Here is a 23683-nt window from a genome sequence, read left to right on the forward strand (position 1 = left end):
CTTTGTTTAGGAATTATAAGATTCTCTATCCACTGAATGGTTGTTGTCTCTGTCACTGTCTATGGGCTGTGTTTCTTTGGTGTTGCACCTGGGCAATTACAGGCTTGCAGGCCTGCATAGTAGGCCTCACTCTACAAGTAGGAAGGAGGTGAGTGAGGAGATATGGAGCCAGCATTTCAGCATGGGAGGGACACAGGGAGCTTCAGCAAGTTCTGGAGAAACCTGAGAAGGTATGTCGGCCTCATGTTCTCCCTTTCCTGGGTGGAAACTAGCTGTGACTTGTGGTCAGGTAGGACAAGCACTGAATGGTGTCCAACTTGATAGCTAATGACTGAATATCTGCAAGTGGGTTGCACAGAAGTGGTGGATTTCCTAAAGCTTCTCCTCCCTGAAGCCTAGGAGTCTGAGGGTCCTTGGTTGGGGATTGTCAGGCAATAGCCCTTTCTAGAGTGAGAAAAGCTATGGGAGTTCTGGTTGGTGGGCTGAGTAGCTCTGTTCTCTCCACCTTCTCTCTTGGCTTCTCTAGTTGGTGATTGGTGTGGCCAGGGAGGAAAGGGATCTAGGAGTGCCCTCCTACCCCTGGAAATATGACTGGGCTGAGGCTGAAGCCTCTGGTTTTCTTCCCTAAGGACTCCGTTCTCATTGCAGAGCTGAGTTGTGGATTTCAGGCCTGGACTGTAGACGTTAGAGGCGAAGCCTGACCCGGGATGTGCAAGCAGGTAAGTGACCCATTTGGGCAACAGAGGCTCTCTGTTGGCTCATTCTCTGTCTCCAAAGACACTGTCCCAAACCAGCAGAAAACCCTGAGGACTCACCTCCTGGCCATAAAGCTTGGTAAGCCAAATACCTGGCTTTCCTGTGGCTCCTCCGCCTGGGTTCTTTGCATATGTTTCTCGTGCCCTGGGTGAGCTGTTCAGGAGGCTTTATTCCTAAATCGCAGCAGCTGCTGCTGCGGTGTTGGGAAGATAAGGGCATGTGAACGTTCTGGCCTCCAAATGTTAGCAGCCTGGGAGAGAGTGTGGGCAGGAAGGCCACCTCGGTGAGTGGTTGGGGGTGGCCCTGCAGACCTGGCTCCACCACGTGCCAATCACAGGACCAGGACACAGAAGTCAGTTCAGTTCAGTCGCTCAGTCGTGTCCGACTCTCTGCGACCCCATGAATTGCAGCACGCCAGGCCTCTCTGTCCATCACCAGCTCCCGGAGTCTACCCAAACCCATGTCCATCGAGTCGGTGATGCCATCCAACCATCTCATCCTCTGTCGTCCTCTTCTCCTCCTGCCCCCAATCCTACCCAGCATTAGGGTCTTCTCCAATGAGTCAACTCTTCGCATGAGGTGGCCAAAGTATTGGAGTTCCAGCTTCAACATCAGTCCTTCCAATGAACACCCAGGACTGATCTCCTTTAGGATGGATTGATTGGATCTCCTTGCAGTCCAAGGGACTCTCAAGAGTCTTCTCCAACACCACAGTTCAAAAGCATCAATTCTGCGGCGCTCAGCTTTCTTCACCGTCCAACTCTCACATCCATACTTGACCACTGGAAAAACCATAGCCTTGACGAGAGGGACCTTTGTTGGCAAAGTAATGTCTCTGCTTTTAAATACGCTATCTAGGTTGGCCACAACCTTCCTTCCAAGGAGTAAGCGTCTTTTAATTTCATGGCTGCGATCACCATCAGCAGTGATTTTGGAGCCCCCCAAAATAAAGTCTGACACTGTTTCCACTGTTTCCCCATCTATTTCCCATGAAGTGATGGGACCAGATGCCATGATCTTAGCTTTCTGAACGTTGAGCTTGAAGCCAACGTTTTCATTCTCCTCTTTCACTTTCATCAAGAGGCTCTTTGGTTCTTCTTCGCTTTCTTCCATAAGGGTGGTGTCATCTGCATATCTGAGGTTATTGATATTCCTCCCAGCAATCTTGATTCCAGCTTGTGTTTCTTCCAGCCCAGCGTTTCTCATGACGTACTCTGCACAGAAGTTAAATAAGCAGGGTGACAATATGCAGCCTTGACGTACTCCATTTCCTATTTGGAACCAGTCTGTGGTGCCATGTTCATTTCTAACTGTTGCTTCCTGACCTGCATACAGGTTTCTCAAGAGACAGATCAGATGGTCTGGTATTCCCATCTCTTTCAGAGTTTTCCACAGTTTCTTGTGATCCACACAGTCAAAGGCTTTGGCATAGTCAAGAAAGCAGAAATAGATGTTCTTCTGGAACTCTCTTGCTTTTTCGATGATCCAGCGGATGTTGGCAATTTGATGTCTGGTTCCTCTGCCTTTTCTAAAACCAGCTTGAACATCTGGAAGTTCACGGTTCATGTATTGCTGAAGCCTGGCTTGGAGAATTTTGAGCATTACTTTACTAGCATGTGAGATGAGTGCAATTGTGCGGTAGTTTGAGCATTCTTTGGCACTGCCTTTCTTTGGGATTGGAACGAAAACTGACCTTTTCCAGTCCTGTGGCCACTGCTGAGTTTTCCAAATTTGCTGGCATATCCAGTGCAGCACTTTCACAGCATCATCTTTCAGGATTTGAAACAGCTCAACTGGAATTCCATCACCTCCACTAGCTTTGTTCGTAGTGATGCTTTGTAAGGCCCACTTGACTTCACATTCCAGGATGTCTGGCTCTAGGTGAGTGATCACACCATCGTGATTATCTGGGTCGTGAAGATCTTTTTTGTACAGTTCTTCTGTGTATTCTTGCCACCTCTTCTTAAGATCTTCTGCTTCTCTTAGGTCCATACCATTTCTGTCCTTTATCGAGCCCATCTTTGCATGAAATGTTCCTTTGGTATCTCTAATTTTCTCGAAGAGATCTCTAGCCTTTCCCAATCTGTTGTTTTCCTCTATTTCTTTGCACTGGTTGCTGAGGAAGGCTTTCTTCTCTCTCCTTGCTATTCTTTGGAACTCTGAATTCAGATGGGAATATCTTTCCTTTTCTCCTTTGCTTTTCGCTTCTCTTCTCTTCCCAGCTATCTGTAAGGCCTCCTCAGACAGCCCTTTTGCTTTTTTGCATGTCTTTTCCATGGGGATGGTCTTGATCCCTGTCTCCTGTACAATGTCACGAACCTCTGTCCATAGTTCATCAGGCATTCTGTCTATCAGATCTAGTCCCTTAAATCTATTTGTCGCTTCTAGTGTATACTCATAAGGGATTTGATCTAGGTCATACCTGAATGGACTAGTGGTTTTCCCTACTTGCTTCAATTTAAGTCTGAAGCGAGGCGGCTGCGTCGGACGGCTCTGCGCAGAAGCGAGGCGCTGCGTCGGACGGCTCGGCGCGGAAGCGAGGCGCTGCGTCGGACGGCTGGGCGCGGAAGCGGGGCGGCTGCGACGGACGGCTGGGCGCGGAAGCGGGGAGGCAGCGACGGACGGCTCGGCGCGGAAGCGTGGCCGAGAGGAGCTAGGCCGGGCCGAGGGCCGGGAGCCGGGGCGGCGGCCGACGGGGGCGGGGCCGGGGGCCGGGGGCTGCGGCCGACAGGGGCTAGGCCGGGCCGGGCCGGGGGCCGGGGGCGGCGGCCGACGAGGGCTAGGCCGCGCCGGGGCCTGGGGGCGGCGGCCGACAGGCGCTAGGCCGGGCCGGGGGCCGGGGGCGGCGGCCGACAGGGGCTAGGCCGGGCCGGGGGCCGGGGGCGGCGCCCGACTGGGGCTAGGCCGGGCCGGGGGCCGGGGGCGGCGGTCGACTGGGGCTAGGCCGGGCCGGGGGCTGCGGCGAGAGGAGTTAACCCAGGCCCAAGGGGCAGGGGCTGCGAGGGCACAGGAGGGCCGAGAGGAGTTACTCCACATTCCAGGTCAGGAGGGGCCGTTGTGAGTAGATACCCCTTGTCCAAGGCTGCTGATTACAGAGTTGCAAAAAAAACACCCCTAAGAAAAGAAAAAAAGATGCAGAAAAGAGCAGTGGGGAGAGGGTGCTAATGACTGGCCACATCAACTGCCTGATTTTGCCTTGCATGCGTGCTAAGTCGCTTCAGTCGTATCCGACTGTTTGCGACCTGATGGACTCTAGCCTGGCAGCCGCCTCTGTCCATGGGATTCTCCAGGTAAGAATACTGGAGTGGGTTGCTGTTTCCTCCTCGAGGGATCTTCCTGACCCAGGAACTGAACCCGAGTCTCCTGCTGCTCCTGCATTGCAGGTGGATTCTATACCACTGAGCCATCAGGGAAGTCCTACATACATATTTTTAACAATGACTGTGATGTTTTTAATAGTCATAGCTTCCTCAGTCCAGATGTGAGAGTCAAGATGGAACACAGTGTATAAATATGGACTATTGAACAGATAAACATTTTTTTCTGAGAAATGTCCTTCAACTATCATTGTTTTAAGAGTGGAAATGTGTATGTTTAACAAATGTCCCCTGCATTTCAACCATGGGTTCCTGGTGTTTTTAGATACAAAAGCTTGTGGCCAGGGTTTGCCCGGTGGGTGTATAGCAGCAACGGGTGTGGGAATTTAGGGATAATCTCCACCTATTTAGGCCTCGGTTTCCTCATCAGTAAGATAAGGTTATTCAAATTTTCCAAATTGCATTCCTGCTAAGTTTTTTTTCTGAGTGCATGAGAGACTGAGCTTCATGTGAAATGTGTGTTGGAACATGCAGCCAAGACCTGAACTTGGTCCCTTCTCTGTGTGTCCCCTGCAGGAGCCTCAACTGAGCCACACACTGAAAACACAGAACTCAGAGAGGAGGTGGAAGAAAGGAAGTCAACGGTTTGGGAGGATGAGAAAACCCAAAGAAAAACAAGGTAATGGTGGAGGAGCTGGTTGCCAAGGGAGGTGAGGATAAGGACAGGTTGAGCTCAGAAAATTCAAGAGGAAGTGAGGAATGCACAGTATCATCCAAGTCCTCACGGAGCAGCCTGAGCTGAGCAGGAAGGACCGGGAGAGTAACAGTCCACAGTGAACTTATGCACCTGCTGAGGAGATCCACACAATGGCTCAGTGTTAGTTTATACTGCTGCGAGCACCATGGTAGGGGGACAATGGGATCTTGAGGCTTTGCCCTCGATCCCCAGCCTCAGCCTTGGAAGTGGCCACACAGCAGATGTCCTCCAAGTAAGTGTGCAGTAATGTGGATAAATGATGTTTGGAGAAGAATTAGAGATATGTATTCATACCAGGGGCCAGATTAATGGGACCCTCGTTTCTGAAGTAGAGATAGTAACAATATTCTTCTGCATTTACACTTTGGAGGCTTTACACATAACATCTCTTAACTACATATTGCTTAATTTGCCTTATGCTATGTTACCAACTTGGAGTTCAGATATCAGTAATATATCCATGAGGAATTTAAACAGCGAGAGGACGAATACAAGTGCATCGTGGCAATTACACGTGGTGGCTCTCCTCAGGTGGGATATCATGGCCACCAGAGGATGGGAGGATATGCCAAGGACATCTCTTCCTAATGGCAGTGTGAACCTGCTAGGGGAATCCCTGAGGACAGCCATGTCTTCATCAGAGTCAGCTCAGGTGAGTGTCAGGCAGTGTCAGGCAGTGTCAGGCAGGCTCCTCTCTAAGGAAGGGGATTGCTGCTTCCTGGGAGAAAGAGCATCCCTGACCAGACGGTTGTCTAGGAGCGTAGTTGAGCTAAGTGGGGTCTTGTAACCATGTTTCTGCAATTAGTGAACGGATGTTGCCGAGAGCCTCCTCAGTGCTTGACTCAATGCCAGGAGTCATGCACGCAGAGATGAATGAAATATTATCCCCAATTTCATGGAGTTCTCCATCTAGTAAAAACAAAATCATGAGAGGTATAGTGGTGGTAGGTTCATTGGAGGAGATGGTCAGTGCTGGCTACCATGACATCAAGGGTGATCTGTCCCCCCCCCTTTTTTTTCCCAACAGATATATGTCTCTTCTGGCCCCCAAATCCTGCTTCTCACCCAGATGTGAGCCTCTCAGGGTACAGCTTGCACTTGGGCTCCATGTTGGCTCAAAGCAGTCAACTCTGCCACTGTCTCCAGAGAAAACTGCTTATATCAGTAGCTACTGTTTCTTGGCCAGCTGAAGAGAGAAGGAGGCAAGTTTGATTTGTCTTATAGGTTGATGGCTGTCATAATGATTCGTGATTAATGGTTTCCTCTCGTATGAGTTACATACTTTCCTGACATCACGATTCTTCATGTCAAAAATAATTTATATATTTATCTTATTCTCACAATTGTAGAACTTGGTGTTCTAGCTGTAAATTTGGAGCAAATAACTAAAGTATAAAAGGGGGAAAGCAAATTCCTAGTTTACATTGAGATAATAGGATGCCCTTTTCATACTTTCCACGGGGTTCTCCTTTGAACCATGGTGCTGGAAGAGCGTCTTGAGAGTCAAGGAGATCAAAGCCGTCAATCCTAAAGGAAATCAACCCTGAATATTCATTGGGAGGAGTGATGCTGAAGCTCCAATAATTTGGCCACCTGATTCAAAGAGCTGAATCATTGGAAAAGACCTTGATGCTGGGGAAGATTGAGGGTAGAAGGAGAAGAGGGTAACAAAGGATGAGATGGTTGGAAAGCACCACCAACTCTATGGACACAAGTTCAAGCAAACTCCAGAAGATAGTGAAGGACAGGGAAGCCTGGCACACTGCACTCTATGGGGTACAAAGAGTCTGACACAATTTAGTGACTGAATAACAACAGTTAAGACACTATAGCACTCGTGTAAGTAGACAAAACACAAATATATGAATGTGAAAGTATAGAGAAGAGCTGCTACCTGGGTGTGGCTCTAGCACTTACAGCAAGGGGGTCTTGGCCCATTCGAGACCCTCTCTGTGCCTCAGTTTCTTCATGTGCAAAGCAGCAGAGAGTTATGTTTTTGGCACCAGTCAATTTTGAACACTGGAAGTACCATAAATGAAATAATCATCCCCTAGAATCATGAGGGAGGTCAGTGAAATCAGTGGGTAAAACTAAGTGCACACCTGAGTACCTTTAACAAATAGATTCCAGATCCCAGCTCAACTCACTGAAGCACAGTTGCTACAGGTGAGGACTGTGCACTTGTTTGGGTACTAACTCTCCCAGGTGATTCTTCCAGTGATCAGCTTGGGGACAGAACACACTGAAGTGTATACCTTTTACCCCAAACACAGAAGTAGGACAGAGCAGAAGAGCGAGGGTGTTTCCAATCCAGTGACTAAAGCAGAGAACTCTTGGAAGACTCTAGAATTGAAGGACTAGGCCCACCTGACCCCATTTTACTCTTGTCCCGTTTACAGCAGAGACACAAGTCCTTGGGGACACATGCCTGTGGCACATGAGTATCCACCTTGAGGAAAGTGAGAGGCCTAGTTTTATTTTATTTTAAGTAAATTTATTTATTTTAGTTGGGGGCTAATTACTTTACAATATTGTAGTGTTTTTTGCCATACATTGACATGAATCAGCCATGGGTTTACATGTGTTCCCCATCCTGAAGCCCCCTCCCACCTCCCTCCCCATCCCATCCCTCTGGGTCATCGCATTGCCCCAGCCCTGAGCGTTTGTCTCATGCATCGAACCTGGAATGGTGTTCTGTGTCACATATGATAATATACGTGTTTCAGTGCTATTCTCTCAGAACGTCCCACCCTCACCTTCTCCCTCCGAGTCCATAAGACTGTTCTATGCATCTGTGTCTCTTATTCTGTCTTGCATACAGGGTTATCGTTACCATCTTTCAAATTCCATATATATGCATTAGTATACTGTATTGGTGTTTTTCTTTCTGGCTTACTTCACTCTGTATACTGGGCTCCAGTTCCATCCATCTCAATAGAACTGATTCAAATGTATTCTTTTTAATGGCTGAGTAATATTCCATTGTGTATATGTACCACGGCTTCCTTATCCATTCGTCTGCTGATGGACATCTAGGTTGCTTCCATGTCCTGGCTATTGTAAACAGTGCTGCGATGAACACTGGGGTACACGCGACTCGTTCCATTCTGGTTTCCTCGGTGTGTATGCCCAGCAGTGGGATTGCTGGGTCATATGGCAGTTCTATTCCCAGTTTTTTAAGGAATCTCCACACTGTTCTCCATAGTGGCTGTACTAGTTTGCATTCCCACCAACTGTGTAAGAGGGTTCCCTTTTCTCCACACCCTCTCCAGCATTGATTGCTTGTAGACTTTTGGATAGCCATTCTGACTGGTGTGAAATGGTACCTCATTGTGGTTTTGATTTGCATTTCTCTGAAAATGAGTGATGTTGAGCATCTTTTCATGTGTTTGTTAGCCATCTGTATGTCTTCTTTGGAGAAATGTCTGTTGGGTTCTTTGGCCCATTTTTTGATTGGGTCGTATATTTTTCTGGAACTGAGCTGCAGGAGTTGCTTGTATATTTTTGAGATTCATTGTTTGTCTGTTGCTTCGTTTGCTGTTATTTTCTCCCATTCTGAAGGCTGTCTTTTCACCCTTTTTATAGTTTCCCTGGTGGTGCAAAAGCTTTTAATTTTCATTAGGTCCCATTTGTTTATTTTTGCTTTTATTTCCAATATTCTGGGAGGTGGGTCGTGGAGGATCCTGCTGTGATTTACGTCGGAGAGTGTTTTGCCTATGTTTTCCTCTAGGAGTTTTATAGTTTCTGGTCTTACGTTTAGATCTGTAATCCGTTTTGAGTTTATTTTTGTGTATGGTGTTAGAAAGTGTTCTAGTTTCATTCTTTTACAAGTGGTTGACCAGTTTTCCCAGCACCACTTGTTAAAGAGATTATCTTTTCTCCATTGTATATTCTTGCCTCCTTTGTCGACGATAAGGTGTCCATAGGTGCATGGATGTATCTCTGGGCTTTCTATTTTGTTCCACTGATCTATATTTCTATCTTTGTGCCAGTACCATACTGTCTTGATGACTGTGGCTTTGTAGTAGAGCCTGAAGTCAGGCATGTTGATTCCTCCAGTTCCATTCTTCTTTCTCAAGATTGCTTTGGCTATTCGAGGTTTCTTATATTTCCATACCAATTGTGAAATGATTTGTTCTAGTTCTGTGAAAAATACCGTTGGTAGCTTGATAAGGATTGCATTGAATCTATAGATTGCTTTGGGTCGTATACTCATTGTCACTCTATTAATTCTTCCAATCCATGAACATGGTATATTTCTCCATCTGTTTGTGTCCTCTTTGATTTCTTTCATCAGTGTTTTATAGTGTTCTATATATAAGTCTTTTGTTTCTTTAGGTAGATATATTCCTAAGTATTTTATTCTTTTTGTTGCCATGGTGAATGGTATTGTTTCCTTCATTTCTCTTTCTGTTTTCTCATTATCGGTGTATAGGAATGCAAGGGATTTCTGTGTGTTAATTTTATATCCTGCAACTTTACTATATTCATTGATTGCTGCTGCTGCTGCTTCTGCTAAGTCGCTTCAGTCGTGGCCGACTCTGTGCGACCCCATAGACGGAAGCCCACCAGGCTCCCCCGTCCCTGGGATTCTCCAGGCAAGAACACTGGAGTGGGTTGCCATTTCCTTCTCCGATGCATGAAAGTGAAAAGGGAAAGTGAAGTCGCTCAGTCGTGTCCGACTCTCAGCGACCCCATGGACTGCAGCCTACCAGGCTCCTCTGTCCGTGGGATTCTCCAGGCAAGAGTACTGGAGTGGGGTGCCATTGCCTTCTCCGATTCATTGATTAGCTCTAGTAATTTTCTGGTAGAATCTTTCGGGTTTTCTATGTATAGAGGATCATGTCATCTGCAAACAGTGAGAGTTTTACTTCTTCTTTTCCTATCTGGATTCCTTTTATTTCTTTTTCAGCTCTGATTGCTGTGGCCAAAACTTCCAAAACTATGTTGAATAGTAGTGGTGAAAGTGGGTACCCTTGCCTTGTTCCTGACTTGAGGGGAAATGCTTTCAATTTTTCACCATTGAGGATAATGTTTGCTGTGGGTTTGTCATATATAGCTTTTATTATGTTGAGGTGTGTTCCTTGTATTCCTGCTTTCTGGAGGGTTTTTATCATAAATGGATGTTGGATTTTGTCAAAGGCGTTTTCTGCATCTATTGAGATAATCGTATGATTTTTATCTTTCAATTTGTTAATGTGGTGTATTGCATTGATTGATTTGCGGGTATTAAAGAAACCTTGCATTCCTGGGATAAAGCCCACTTGGTCATGATGTATGATCTTTTTAATATGATGTTGGATTCTGTTTGCTAGAATTTTATTAAGGATTTTTGCCTCTATGTTCATCGGTGATATTGGCCTGCAGTTTTCCTTTTTTGTGGCATCTTTGTCTGGTTTTGGAATTAGGGTGATGGTGGGGCCTAATTTTAAATTCAGTCTGGTTTTGAGTGAAAGCTAAATTCACCCTTGTTTGCTCATTGATGGGACCAATCTACTCCAGGCTGCCACTTTCTAAAAAATAAATCCTATTGCTATAAATGCAAACTTCAACGAAGATGTTTGTTAGAAGAAATTGATAAATACTCTAGACACCTAACAAGAAACCAGAAAGTTAGCAAGAGCATTCACTTTCAGGAGAGTTCGGGCCAATAGAGCAGTCACTGAGAGAAAAGATTCTTGAGTTGAAGGGAAGTGATCCCTTTGTGTCCTGGGATATGCTGCTAACTCAGTGGGGTGGGAAAGCAGCTGCCCACTCTTAACAGACGGGATTCTCAGGTGGGGCTAGTGGTAAAGAACCTGCCTGCTAATGTAGGACAGGCAAGAGACACGGTTTTGATCCCTGGGTCAGGAAGATTCCCTGGAGGAAGAAATGGCAACCCACTCCAGTATTCTTGCCTGGGAAATTCCAGGAACAGAGGAGGCTGGAGGGCTACAGTCCATAGGATCACAAAGAGTCAGACACGACTGAAACAACTTAGCACAGCACACATTCTAACAGACAGGCTGCTCTTGCCTCCAGATGGTGTCTGGTGTCCTGAAACACATAAGCACTCAGGGAGCCTTTAGAAGGGCCCAGCCATCACTTCTGCTATTGCTCAGTGCATAGAAATGGTTTTGTTGAAAAAAGGTAGGACTCTAGGAATAAAGTCAGGTCACAGAGAAAAAGAGGAGTATGCAATGGGACAATGGCAGGATAAAAACAATAGGTTTCTCCTACCTACAAAATGCAAAGCAATAGCTTACTTGCCTTGATAAAGCGTTGTTGTTTTTTTTTTTTAATTTTAACTTTGGTCCAATAATTTTTTTGAATGTACCTCTTCTACAGGGATGTTACCTTGAATGATTACGATGAAAGAAAGTATCATAATATGTGTGAAATGCCTGGCACAGTATTAGTCAGTGAACTGTACCTGTTATATACTTCTGTTAGCATGGCAAAATTCATCCCTGACCTCAAGGCAGTTACGTTTTGTGAGATTTTTTGGTTTCATCATATTTAAAATGAAGGAATTTGACACATTTCTATTTCCCCCACAGAATGTCAGGCCCCACAGCAACCAGAAAATAGATTTCCTTAAAGCCTTTGCTGAATCTCACACACCAAGTATCATTAAGCACTGTAGTTTGAGGATTGTGTGGGGGTGTGGGGAAGATACGCTTTCATAAGTAGCTGTTCCTGTTTTGTATCTTTTATCTTAACATGAACAGATGCTCAGTGGCTTGTTGTCACACCCATTTGACCCTCCACCCAGGTAGGACCAAGAGCTAAACTGAAGAGATGGATGCTACAGGGGTTCCCCAAGTCTCAGACTCACAAGACCCGGGTAGGAAGAGATGCTGAGGAAGTGAGGAGTTGGTTCAGGCCATCACTACCTGAGGGCCTGCCTGTCTCTCTTTCCTCAAGCTCAGCGTCTATGTCACTGAACACAATGCTTATGTTCACTGGGGATCATCATGATCCCTGACCTATGACCTTGAACTTAAGCATGCTCTGTTTTCGGAATACAACCACAGGTCAATGGCACGAGGAAAACTCAAAGGGATGGATCAAACAGTGTGCCACAAACACTGCTCTGGAAACCTGGCCTGTTCAATATGTGGCTGAACTGAATGGACACAGAACGAGAGCACAAGGCTGTCAAATCTTTCCTGAACAGAGAGGCAGCCCGTGTATTCAGTGGCTCAGTGGGAAAGAATCAGCCTGCAATGCAAGAGACACAGGAGATGCGGGTTTGATCCCTGGATCAGGAAGATCCTCTGGAAGAGGGCATGGCAGCCCATTCTGGTATTCTTGCCTGGAGAATCCCCATAGACAGAGGAGCCTGACGGGCTACAGTCCTGGGATCGCAAAGAGTCAGACAAGAATGACGTGACTGAGCACAAGCACACCATGTTTTCAAGGAGATACACATAAACTCTTTTAGTCATTTTGACAGCTTGGAAAGAGCGCTTGTGAGGCTACAATGAAATACATTGGTGAAAGTATGAAATGTAGTGTTTAGTAACATTTTAAAGAAAGAATCAAATAGAACAACCCAGACCCAGAGGAAGAATTTAGAAGGTAGGGATGTCAACCTTAAGTTTATTCTGAAACCAACATGCTGCCCAGTAAAGAGAAGAAATTGACATAACAACAGGATGCAGCAAAAGCATACTGAGTTGGGAGAGAAAATATTTTTAAAAATTATTTCTTCACTTAGTATTGTAGTCTGATTTGTATCCTACAGTTTTTAGGACACAGACTAAACTGGAAAAGACGCAGAGAAGAAGTTCATGACAGTCTACAGGTTTGACGTCCTTCACCTGGGGACAAGCCTTAAGATCTGTTTAAAGAGACGATGAGGTGATATGGTTTTTCCAGTAGTCATGTGTGCATGTGACAGTTGGACTATAAAGAAAGCGAGTGCCAAAGAATTGATGGTTTTGAACTGTGGTGTTGGAGAAGACTCTTGAGAGTCCCTTGGACTTCAAGGAGATCCAACCAGTCCATCCTAAAGGAAATCAGTCCTGAATATTCACTGGAAGGACTGATGCTGAAGCTGAAACTCCAATACTTTGGCCACCTGCTGGAAAGAACTGACTCATTTGAAAAGACCCTGATGCTGGGAAAGATTGAAGGCGGGAGGAGGAGGGGACGACAGAGCATGAGATGGTTGGATGTCATCGCCGACCCAGTGGACGTGAGTTTGAGTGAACTCCAGGAGTTGGTGATGGACAGGGAGGACTGGTGTGCTACAGTCCATGGGGTTGCAAAGAGTCAGACATGACTGAGCGACTGAAATGAACTGAACTGAGGTGACTTTATGACAGCCCAACAGATATGAAGACCTGCTGGCAAAGTATTTCTCCCATGAATATTTTTGTGCACAGAAGAATGAACAGTGGGAACTCAGCTTAGACAGTTTTTGGATAAGATAGGTCAGTGGTATCGGTACGTGTGTAGACAACCTAAGAGTGGCTGCTGAGGGCTTGGGTGCTGTCAGTGGTGGTGTTACAAACGGTCATGGCCTAGGCACCTGGAAGGCAGGGGCCGCCAAGATTCCGTGAACCCCTCCCCCTACCAGTTCTGTTATGGCAACTCCGGATGGTTACCTAGCACGCTGGGTACCCCCCCCCCTTCACTCCTGTCTGGGTCTCAGCCCCGCACAGGACCTTTGGCTCTGAGCTCTGGCATCTTCATCTTCTTTTTGCGGTTGAGAACCCTCTAGTTGTTCTCAACAGTAAGTTAGGAATTCCAGTTTTTGTCATCCCTCAGTGCTGATTAAGCCTATGTGATCTTATTTGTCTTTAACCCCCCCATATATTGGGTGTCTCCTTCCCACCTTGGCTTCTACCCGTTCTACCACATGTCACCATGGCAGTATGTGTTCCCCCTTTATCTGATGTGAGGGCAGAACGTACCCTCACGGAAGTCAACCAGGAGCTTCGGTTGCAGCTGGCAAAGTGCAAGCAGGACTTCAGAGACCTCACAGAGAAATTCCTCGTATCCGAAGCTACTGCTTACTCCCTGGCCAACCAGCTGCAGAAATACAGTAAGTCCTCGGGGTCATGGTCACCAAAGCAATGAATGATCACGGCCTTCCCTCTAAGAAAGTATAAGTCTCCAGGATTGGTCTCCTTTTCCCTTTGTCATTTTGAATTCCATTCTGACCACAATCCAGGAAAGGTAGGAGTGGCTCTTTTGCCTTCAGTTCCCTGAGGCTGGGAAAACTGAGGCACAAGGAGTGGAGGCACTTTTCCAAGTTTGCAGTGATGTCTAGGGTGAGATTGGAGTGAAAATACCAGACAGTGATTCCTGGTGCAGGCACAGGAGTGCCTGTGTGTCTCAGAAGCAAACTAAGCTGTGTTGACTGGAATCTTTTCTGTTCCGTATCTGACCCTGCATGCCTCTTGGCTAAACCCCTGCAACTAATGATCTCCATCCGTTCAAGGTTCCCTGATGCTCCACTGGCAACGCCCTGGGCTAGGTACACTGGGGTAAGGTGTGGTTAGACATTGTGAGAAGAGGGGGGATATGATTTAAAGGAGATTAAGGATGAGTCGGCTTCTCATTGAAACCATGGTCTGTGTGATGCCGTCAAGACAGAGACTCCCTGGTGAGAAGGAAGCCATGCTTTCTGAGTGTACAAGTTCTCCTTCTGAGTCCAAGAAAGCCATGTGACCCTCTGGCAAGAATGAAGGTGTTTCTGGTGAAATCAGACAATCTGTACTTTCCCCTCTGTCCCCACTTGAGCTGGTGCAACTTTGGTGATGCAGGTTGACCAGGAGTCCGGGGGACCCTGAGTGTGTGCTATAAGCTGTGACCAACATGAGGATGATGGTAAGTGGGGGGAGATCACCAGCCACAGTAAAAACCCAGGCAGAGTGTGAGGAGGCCCTCTGCACCCACAGTCAGCCTGGCAATGGGAATCATTTTTGCCTGTTCAGTAAGAGGGGCCTGGAGTAAGGAAAAGAAGTCATGTCCAGGGTACATGCACAACAAGGGGATGAGAGGAATCTTGACAACTTGTGTCTGTGTCACTTTACTACAATCATTTTCAATGAAGCAATGAGGGAGTTAATGAAAAATGATTGACACAGAGACAAGAAAGAAGGAAAGCCTACTATTTAAGAAAGTGAAATGATGAGCTTTGGGCAAAGGACAAACTCAGTATTATTTATACCGCTCCTTATGATAGTCACAAAATTCTAAGAAAGAAATTGTGAGGCTGGTGAAGAAGAGATGTCTCACCAGGACCCTGGTGTGGAGGTCACCACAGCACAGTGTGAAAGACATGGACTCTGGGCCAGGTTTCCTGGGCTCACATCCCTGTTGGGAACCTTTCTGTGTCTCTGGTTCCTCCTCTGTGTGTGTGGTGTTGTAATAGTAACTAGGGTTTTCGTTGTAGTGCATACTGAGTAAATCTGACAAAGCCCTGACAATAGTGCCTACTCAGTGTAAATACACGTAGTTCATAGTTCTACTGTTCCTAATAACACAGACTTTCTCAGTGTTTGGGCATATCTCTTTCACGTCCTTATGATTTCATGTATTCTATTTCACACAAGTATGTCCAGGTGAGTTTTACACCTTGAGACACGTGTTCATTATTGAAATCCCAGCAGAAGGGAACCATCAGTCCTATAGTCCTAGGAGCCTTCCCAACCACACAGGGATCGCCAGCCCAGGCCCCTGCTCAGTGTCTCACCTCAGAGGCTGCAGGTCTTGGTTCAGTGGCCCAGGATTCAGGGTCATTCTCAGGGGATGTGAATTCTGACTTTGTCAAATGGCAGTTCATCTTGTCTAGTTACTTTCTGTGTCTTGGAGCTTCTCTTTCTTCAGCTCTAAAATGGGGAGTCACCTCGGTTCAGATGCTAAGGAATCAGATGTGGCAATCTCTCCATAGAGACTGGAAAAAGAGTTACCTCCACCACTAAGGTGGTCTGTCCTCCTCCCTTGAAGACAGTGACCACAGCAGCAAGGCCAGCTTTCCCTGAGGCTGTGTCTCTCTTTCCTCAGAGTGTGGAGCATATAACGACATTGTTGAATCCGTGCTGGGGGAGAAGCTGCCATTTGAGGTGCCGAGGCCGGCAGAGAAGCCAACACTTGATGAAAGGCTGAGGTAAGGAGGGCAGGAATGTTCATGGCAGGCACAGGGCACAGTCTTATCAAATAGGTGGAGAATACCAGTTGGTGAATTATGGACTCCAGTTGTTATTCAGGAAGGAATTTACTTTGCTTTTCAATCAACTATTGCCTTGAATCTCATCATGAAATTCACTACATTCAAGTGAACCAGTGGCACTTGGCTCATTCACAATGTTGTGCCATCGGTACCCTATTTGCCTTTAAACCACACCCCCCTCCTGCCTGACTCCATCCTGGAATGCTTTCTTCACCCTGTCATGCTTCTGTTCTTTCCAACTCACCCCGGATATACTTGTCCACACTCTATATCTGGCTGTGTGTCATTCACTGGACAGTACTTTGTGTTGCCAGATTAAAAATACAGAAACTACTTTGTGTATTTTTTAATGCAAATGGGCATGGCCGAGTGAGGAACTGGAGAGACATCGTCATGATGCAGATTTAGGAAGACATTGATGCATGCATGTGCACTCAGTAGTGACTCTTTATGACCCATGGACTGTAGCCCACCAGGCTCCTCTGTCCATGAAGTTTCCAGGCAAGAATATTGGAGTGGATTGCCATTTCCTTCTCCAGGGAATGTTCCTGACTTAGGGACCAAAGCTGCACCTCTTGTGTTTCCTGAATTGTCAGTCAGGTTCTTTAGCAGCTGAGCCACCAGGGAAGACAGTAGGATATCTTTACAGAAGGACAAGATGAATGGAATGTCACGGAATCTTACAGGAGTACTTTCTGATAGAGAAGAAACCTTTGTTTACCTTCTTTCTCTTTGACATAGGCCAGTCATCAGATATGGAGTAGGAAATGGCAACCCACTCCAGTATTCTTGCCAGGATAATGCAATGGGCAGAGGAGACTGGTACACTATAGGGGTCGCAAGAGTCGGACACGACTGAGTGCCTGAGCCAGTCATCAGATATGTGCCAGAATTCGGTTTAAAGGTCTCCTTGGGGTTGTTCTCACAGAAATCCCTAAGTGTCTTTCATCTAACTTTTTGCCTTTTACAACTGTGTCTTCTGTTCCACCTAGGACTTGTGAGATCCTAATTCGAAGTCAGGCACGAGAGCTGACCCAGTTACGGCAGACACTACAGGATGGGAAAGATGACTCCGTCCTGCTCAGGCAGCACCTCAAGGACCTCCTCACCCACAATGACCTGGACAAGCACCAGGGGCAGGGCTTCCGAGAGAGCCTGTCTGAGGGATACCGCCTGGCAGAGCGCCTTGCCTGCAAGCTCAGCCCAGGTGAGGGGGCCACAGACCCTGAGAGCACTGATCCTTTCCTAGGTCCCCAGTTGGTGAGATGAACAGCTCCAGTACGAATGTTGATCAGCTTTCCTGGTTCGTGTCCTCTTTGGGGCTTTGTAGGAGCAGGATTGTCTAAGTAAGAGGACAATGGAGAAATGCACAGGGTGGAGGTCATTATATCCCACTTGTCGGCTTCCTCCCTGATGGACCATGGCCACTGAGGCAGGAGGAAACATCCAGCCAGCATTAAAGCACAAAAAGATGGAGGTGACAGGAGACAGCTTGTTAGAGTGAATAGAGCCCTAGAGGAAGCTTGGAAGTTCCCAGGTTCCAGGCTGAGTGCTGTGTTTATCAATATGTGAGAACGATTGCTTTTCCTTATGTTAGTAACTCTTCTCATCTGTAAACTGGGTGAAATAATCTATTGCTAGTAGCTATAGTGATGAAATTTGGGAATATTTACAAATACACTGCAGAAAAAAGAAAGCCCTTCACTTTGTGGTGTTGGATAAGGTACGTGATGGAGTTGGTCTTGGTGTTGGGCAGATGGAGCACTTTCCATAGAGAGGCTTTCCCAGATAATACACAAAAGCCACCTTGAAGAGCCAGGATGTTCCCAGATGGAGGGCTGTGGGACATGGTTGTTCTCCTTAGAGAAAGGAGGGCATCTTGTGAGACCTGAGAAGGTCTATAGACGCCGTGTCTTTGGCAGAATTTGTGTCAGGATGGATGATACATTTGTAGAAGTGGAGATGGAAGGTGGACAATGTGAGGTGATATCAGGAAGAAAAGACCATTTAAATGATTGCCCAATTTCAAGCAGAAGGTGTCCTGAGGATGATCTACCAGTTTAGAAACACACTGCCTGTTGGATCAGAAGTCCATGCTTGGGCAGTTGTTTAAAGACAATGCATTAAAACTTCCATACAGTACTAATTCGTACATAGATATTTATGACTCTGTGACCATATGAGTCCCTGTGTTTGTGATGGGGGAAGTGACTAGAAGCTGACTGGATATTTCTGATTTTGTTTGCAGAAATTTGTGAAGACGAAGAGGCTGAACAAGCACAAGAAACACTAACCCCCAGGTAACAATTAACTATCAGTCCAGTTCAGCCACTCAGTCATGTCCGACTCTTTGTGATCTCATGGACTGAGCACACCAGGCCTCCCTGTCCATCACCAACTCCTCGAGTTTACTCAAATTCATGTCCACTGAGTTGGTGATACCATCCAACCCTCTCACCCTCTGTCATCCCCTTCTCTTTCTGCCTTCAATCTTTCCCAGCATCAAGGTCTATTCAAATGAGTCAGATCTTTGCATCATGTGGCCAAAATATTGGCGTTTCAGCTTCAAAATCAGTCCTCCCAATGAATATTCAGGACTGATTTCCTTTGGGATGGACTGGTTGGATCTCCTTGCCGGCCAAGGGACTCTCAAGCGTCTTCTGCACCACCACCGTTCAACAGCATCAATTCTTCGGCACTCAGCTCTCTTTATAATCCAACTCTCACATCCATACATGACTACTGGAAAAACCATAGCCTCGAGTAGATGGACCTTTGTTGGCAAAGTCATGTCTCTGCTTTTTAATATGCTATCTAGGTTGGTCATAACTTTTCTTCCAAGGAGTAAGCGCCTTTTAATTTCATGGCTGCAGTCACCATCTGCACTGATTTTAGAGCCCCAAATCTAAGTCTGCCCCTGGTGCCACTGTCTCCCCATCTATTTGCCATGAAGTGATGGGACCATACGCCTTCGTCTTAGCTTTCTGAATGTTGAGTTTTAGCCAACTTACTCACTCTCCTCTTTCACTTTCATCAAGAGGCACTTCAGTTCTTCTTCACTTTCTGCCATAAGGGTGGTGTCTTCTGCATATCTGAGGTTATTGATATTTCTCCTGGCAATCTTCATTCCAGCTTGTGCTTCAACCAGCCCAGCATTTCTCATGACGTACTCTGCATATAAGTTAAATAAGCAGGGTGACAATATACAGCCTTGATGTACTCCTTTTCCTGTTTGGAACCAGTCCGTTGTTCCATGTCCAGTTCTAACTGTTGCTTCCTGACCTGCATACAGATTTCTGAAGAGGCCTGTCAGGTGGTCTGGTATTCCCATCTCTTTCAAAATTTTCCACAGTTTGTGGTGAGGCACACAGTCAAAGACTTTGGCATAGTTAATAAAGCATAGGTAGATATTTTCCTGGCACTCTCTGCTTTTTCGATGATCCAACAAACTTTGGCAATTTGGTTTCTGGTTCCTCTGCCTTTTCTAAAACCAGCTTGAACATCTAGAAGTTCACGGTTCATGTATTCTTGCAGCCTGACTACGAGAATTTTGAGCATTACTTTACTAGCGTGTGAGATGAGTGCGATTGTGCAGTAGTTTGAGCATTCTTTGGCATTGCCTTTCTTTGGGATTGGAATCAGACCTGACCTTTTCCGGTCCTGTGGCCACTGCTGAGTTTTCCAAATTTGCTGGCCTATTGAGTGCAGCACTTTGACAGCATTATCTTTTAGAATTTGAAATAGCTCACCTGGAATTCCATCACCTCCACCAGCTTTGTTTGTAGTGATGCTTCCTGAGGCCCACTTGACGTCACATTCCAGGATGTCTGGCTCTAGGTGAGTGATCACACCATCTTGGTTATCTGGATCATGAAAATTTTTTTGTATAATTCTTCCGTGTATTATTGCCACCTCTTCTTAATATCTTCTGCTCTGTGAGGTCAATACAATTTCTGCCCTTTATTGAGCCCATCTTTGCATGAAAGATTCCCTTGCTACCTCTCATTTTCTTGAAGAGATCTCTGGCCTTTGCCATTCTATTGTTTTCCTCTCTTTCTTTGCACTGTTCATTGAGAAAAGTGTTCTTATCACCCCTTGCTATTCTCGGGAACTCTGCATTCAAATGGGAATATCTTTCCTGTTCTCTTTTGCTTTTTGATTCTCTTCTTTTCACAGCTATTTGTAATGCCTCCTCAGACAGCCATTTGGGTTTTTTACATTTCTTTTTCTTGGGGATGGTCTTGATCCCTGTCTCCTGTACAATGTCACAAACCTCTGTCCATAGTTCATCAGGCACTCTATCAGATCTAGTCCCTTAAACCTCTTTCTCACCTCCACTGTATAATCATAAGGGAGTTGATTTAGGTCATAGCTGAATGGTCTAATGGTTTTCCCTACTTGCTTCAATTTAAGTCTGAATTTGGCAATAAGGAGTTCATGATCTGAGCCACAGTCAGCTCCCGATCTTCTTTTTGCTGACTCGATAGAACTTCTCCACCTTTGGCTACAAAGAATATCAGTTCAGTTCAGTTCAGTTGCTCAGTAGTGTCCGACTCTTTGGGACCCCATGAACCGCAGCACGCCAGGCTTCCCTGTCCATCACCAACTCCCAGAGTCTGATTTTGGTGTTGCCCATCTGGTGATGTCCATGTGTAGAGTGTTCTCTTGCGTTGTTGGAAGAGGGTGTTGCTATAACCAGTGTGTTCCCTTGGCAAAACTCGATTAGCCTTTGCCCTGCTTCATTCTGTACTCCAAGGCTAAATTTGCCTGTTAACTGCACGTGTTTCTTGACTTCCTACTTTTGCATTCCCGTCCCCTGTAATGGAAAGAACATCTTTTATGGGTATTAGTTCTAGAAGGTCTTGTAGGTCTTCATAGAACCTTTCAATTTCAGCTTCTTCAGCATTACTGGTCGGGGCATAGACTTGGATAACAGTGATATTTAATGATTTGCCTCGGATAGGAACAGAGATCATTCTGTCGTTTTTGAGATTGCATCCAAGTACTAGCTTCTGGACTCTTTTGTTAACTATGATGGCTACTCCACTTCTTCTAAGGGATTCGTGCCCACAGTAGTACATATAATAGTCATCTGAGTTAAATTCACCCATTCTAGTCCATTTTAGGACGCTGATTCCTAAAATGTTGGCATTCACTCTTGGCATCTCCTGTTTGACCACTTCCAATTTGCCTTGAAACACGGACCTAACATTCCAGGTTCCTATGCAATATTCTTCTTACAGCATCAGACCTTGCTTCCCATCACCAGTCACATCCACAACTGGGTGTTGTTTTTGCATTGACTCCATCTCTTCATTCTTTCGGAACTTATTTCTCCACTGATCTCCAGGAGCATATAGGGCACCTACCCACCTGGGGAATTCATCTTCCAGTGTCCTATCTTTTTGCCTTTTCATAGTGTTCATGGGGTTCTCAAGGCAAAAATACTGAAGTGGTTTACCATTCCCTTCTCCAGTGGAGCGCATTTTGTCAGAACTCTCCACCCTGACCCTACACGGCATGGCTCATAGTTTCATTGAGTTAGACAAGACTGTAGTCCATGTGGTTAGATTGGTTAGTTTTCTGTGATTGTGGTTTTCAGTCTTTCTATCAGGAGCTGGTAACGTGTAGGGAAAATGTGGACAGGGTCACAAAAGAACAATAAGTACCTCAAGAGAGTCACATGCCAGATGTAAGTATAAGCACAACTGCAGCTGGGATTCATTTACTTCGCTCCACCCACATGGAAATGTCCCTGTAACTTGGTTGTCTGCTGTCTCTGTGCTACGTGTATGTATGACCCAAGGTGAATGCAGCACCCTTAGGATTTCCTTTCCACACAGAGAGTATCTGTTCTCTTCTAAAGGAAGGCCAAGTGAGATAAATATCTATTTCTACACAGGTGTTTTAGAGCCTTGCAAGGAAGGTAACTAGCAACAGAATTAGTAGAGAAGCAATTAGAAAAATGAAACCGCAGGACAACTGTGCAAAACAAAATTGGTTTTCCTTGACAATAGTAAGTGAAAGCGGCCTTGCAGGCCTTTGTGTTCCTAAAGAGAAGGTAGAACATCTCCGAGAGTCTATCAGGCTTTAATATCTGTATTCGGTTCACTGTGCATGCTCAGTTGCTCAGTTGTCTCTGAATGTTTGTGACCCCACGGCCTGGAGCATGCCAGGCTCCTCTGTCCATTGCTTTTTCCCATGGAGAAGACTGGAGTGGGTTGCCATTTCCTTCTCCAAGGGATATTCCTGGCCCAGGGTTCGAAGCCGCATCTCTGCATTGGCAGGCCTCTTTACCACTGAGCCACCGGGGAAGCCCTTATTCACTTGACTGCTGCTGCTGCTGCTAAGTCGCTTCAGTCGTGCCCGACTCTGTGCGACCCCATAGACGGCAGGCCACCAGGCTCCGCCGTTCCTGGGATTCTCCAGGCAAGAACACTGGAGTGGGTTGCCATTTCCTTCTCCAGTGCATGAAAGGGAAAAGTGAAAGTGAAGTCGCTCAGTCGTGTCCGACTCTTAGCGACCCCATAGACTGTAGCCAACCAGGCCCCTCCGTCCATGAGATTTTCCAGGCAAGGGTACTGGAGTGGGGTGCCATTGCCTTCTCCGATTCACTTGACTACTTCACCTTATATTCAACATGGATTAGGACCCGGGGGAAGCACTTGGTGCGAAGTTCGTTTGTGCTTCCTGTTCCTGAAAGTCCCATCCTGGGATGGTTGAATCTCCTTCCTCATCAGAGGTTTGTGGCCGGAATGTAGGGTACCTGCTTGTCTCCCTCTGCCATCCCCAGACTGACACACTCCACTTCATATGAGAGAGGACAGCTCCTTCTGTCTGTAAGGGGCCTGCTCTTTTACTCTCTGTGACCACTCCCCATGCCTCCTGTCAAAAGCAGCCAGAATGGCTTGGGGTCAGATCTTCTCCATTTAATTTTCTCTCATTCCTTTCCCATCTGGCACAGCATGGAGCTGCAGGAGGCTGAAAAGAAGGAAGTGCCTGAAGAATCCAAGGATGAATGTGCCTTGATGCCTTCAATTTTCCAAGGAAGTTCTGACAGCCCCCAGCCTCGCAGTGATGATACATTGAAATTTAATGAACTAGAAGTAGACCTTGGTCCAGATGGAGCCGCTGGTTGCTCTCATGCTAAAGAAGATGAAATTCCAAGCAATATCTCAGGTAGCCCCCATATTATTTCTCCTCACAAGCCGAGTAGACCAAGGAAGGTCATCTCTAAGGACAGGTTGTATAGACACATCTTAGCTGAAACCAGGGAAACGGGACTATTATGCAACACAGACATCTGGTGGGTCAGGGAGCTCTCATTCATTTTTTGGCTCCGGGCTTGTCTCTGTCACCCTGACCCCAGTATCAGGCATTTGACACAAAGCGCTTGTGACAACTCTCAACCACCTCAGCTGGAAATCCACAGGAGGTGTCTGTCAGAACTCGTTTGGAGCCAGTGTGTTGTTCCCCGCAATGAGTTAAAATTTTGTCAATGTTCTTGGCCTCTCCAGAAGTGATGACAGACTTGCCTCTTTATAAGGAGAGGTGATTTCCATCATGTGTTTTACTGCGCTCAGCCCCAGTCTCCCTTTTCTCGATGTTGGCAGGTCTTAGCTAAGATGGTATCTGACACCAAGACAGACACAACTGTCCCATTGCCTTGCTTGGATGTTTCCATGA

At 46.2% G+C, this 23683-nt stretch overlaps 2 protein-coding genes and 1 long non-coding RNA gene across 3 annotated transcripts in view; all 3 read left to right on the plus strand.

The window, feature by feature from the left end:
- The window catches only part of LOC145504748 (NBPF family member NBPF19-like), a 363203-nt gene that overhangs the window by 277499 nt on the left and 62021 nt on the right, over positions 1 to 23683 (plus strand). The gene's annotated exons all lie outside the window — the stretch shown is intronic.
- LOC145504782 (uncharacterized) lies at positions 3725 to 12519 on the plus strand. The gene is made up of 4 exons (XR_014052480.1): positions 3725 to 4046; positions 4650 to 4752; positions 5858 to 6032; positions 11847 to 12519. It is a non-coding gene; the product is annotated as an uncharacterized LOC145504782 (long non-coding RNA).
- On the plus strand, positions 12953 to 23520 carry LOC145507833 (putative NBPF family member NBPF5). The gene is made up of 6 exons (XM_081495270.1): positions 12953 to 13864; positions 15832 to 15934; positions 16990 to 17204; positions 18246 to 18297; positions 22962 to 23307; positions 23515 to 23520. Exons 1-6 carry the CDS (start codon positions 13687 to 13689, stop codon positions 23518 to 23520), a joined length of 900 nt encoding a protein of 299 aa, XP_081351396.1. The 5' UTR covers positions 12953 to 13686.

The sequence above is a fragment of the Giraffa tippelskirchi genome, chromosome 5 (genome assembly GCF_054371585.1).
Source record: "Giraffa tippelskirchi isolate mGirTip1 chromosome 5, T2T-mGirTip1v1.2.pri, whole genome shotgun sequence".
Lineage (NCBI taxonomy): Eukaryota > Metazoa > Chordata > Mammalia > Artiodactyla > Giraffidae > Giraffa > Giraffa tippelskirchi.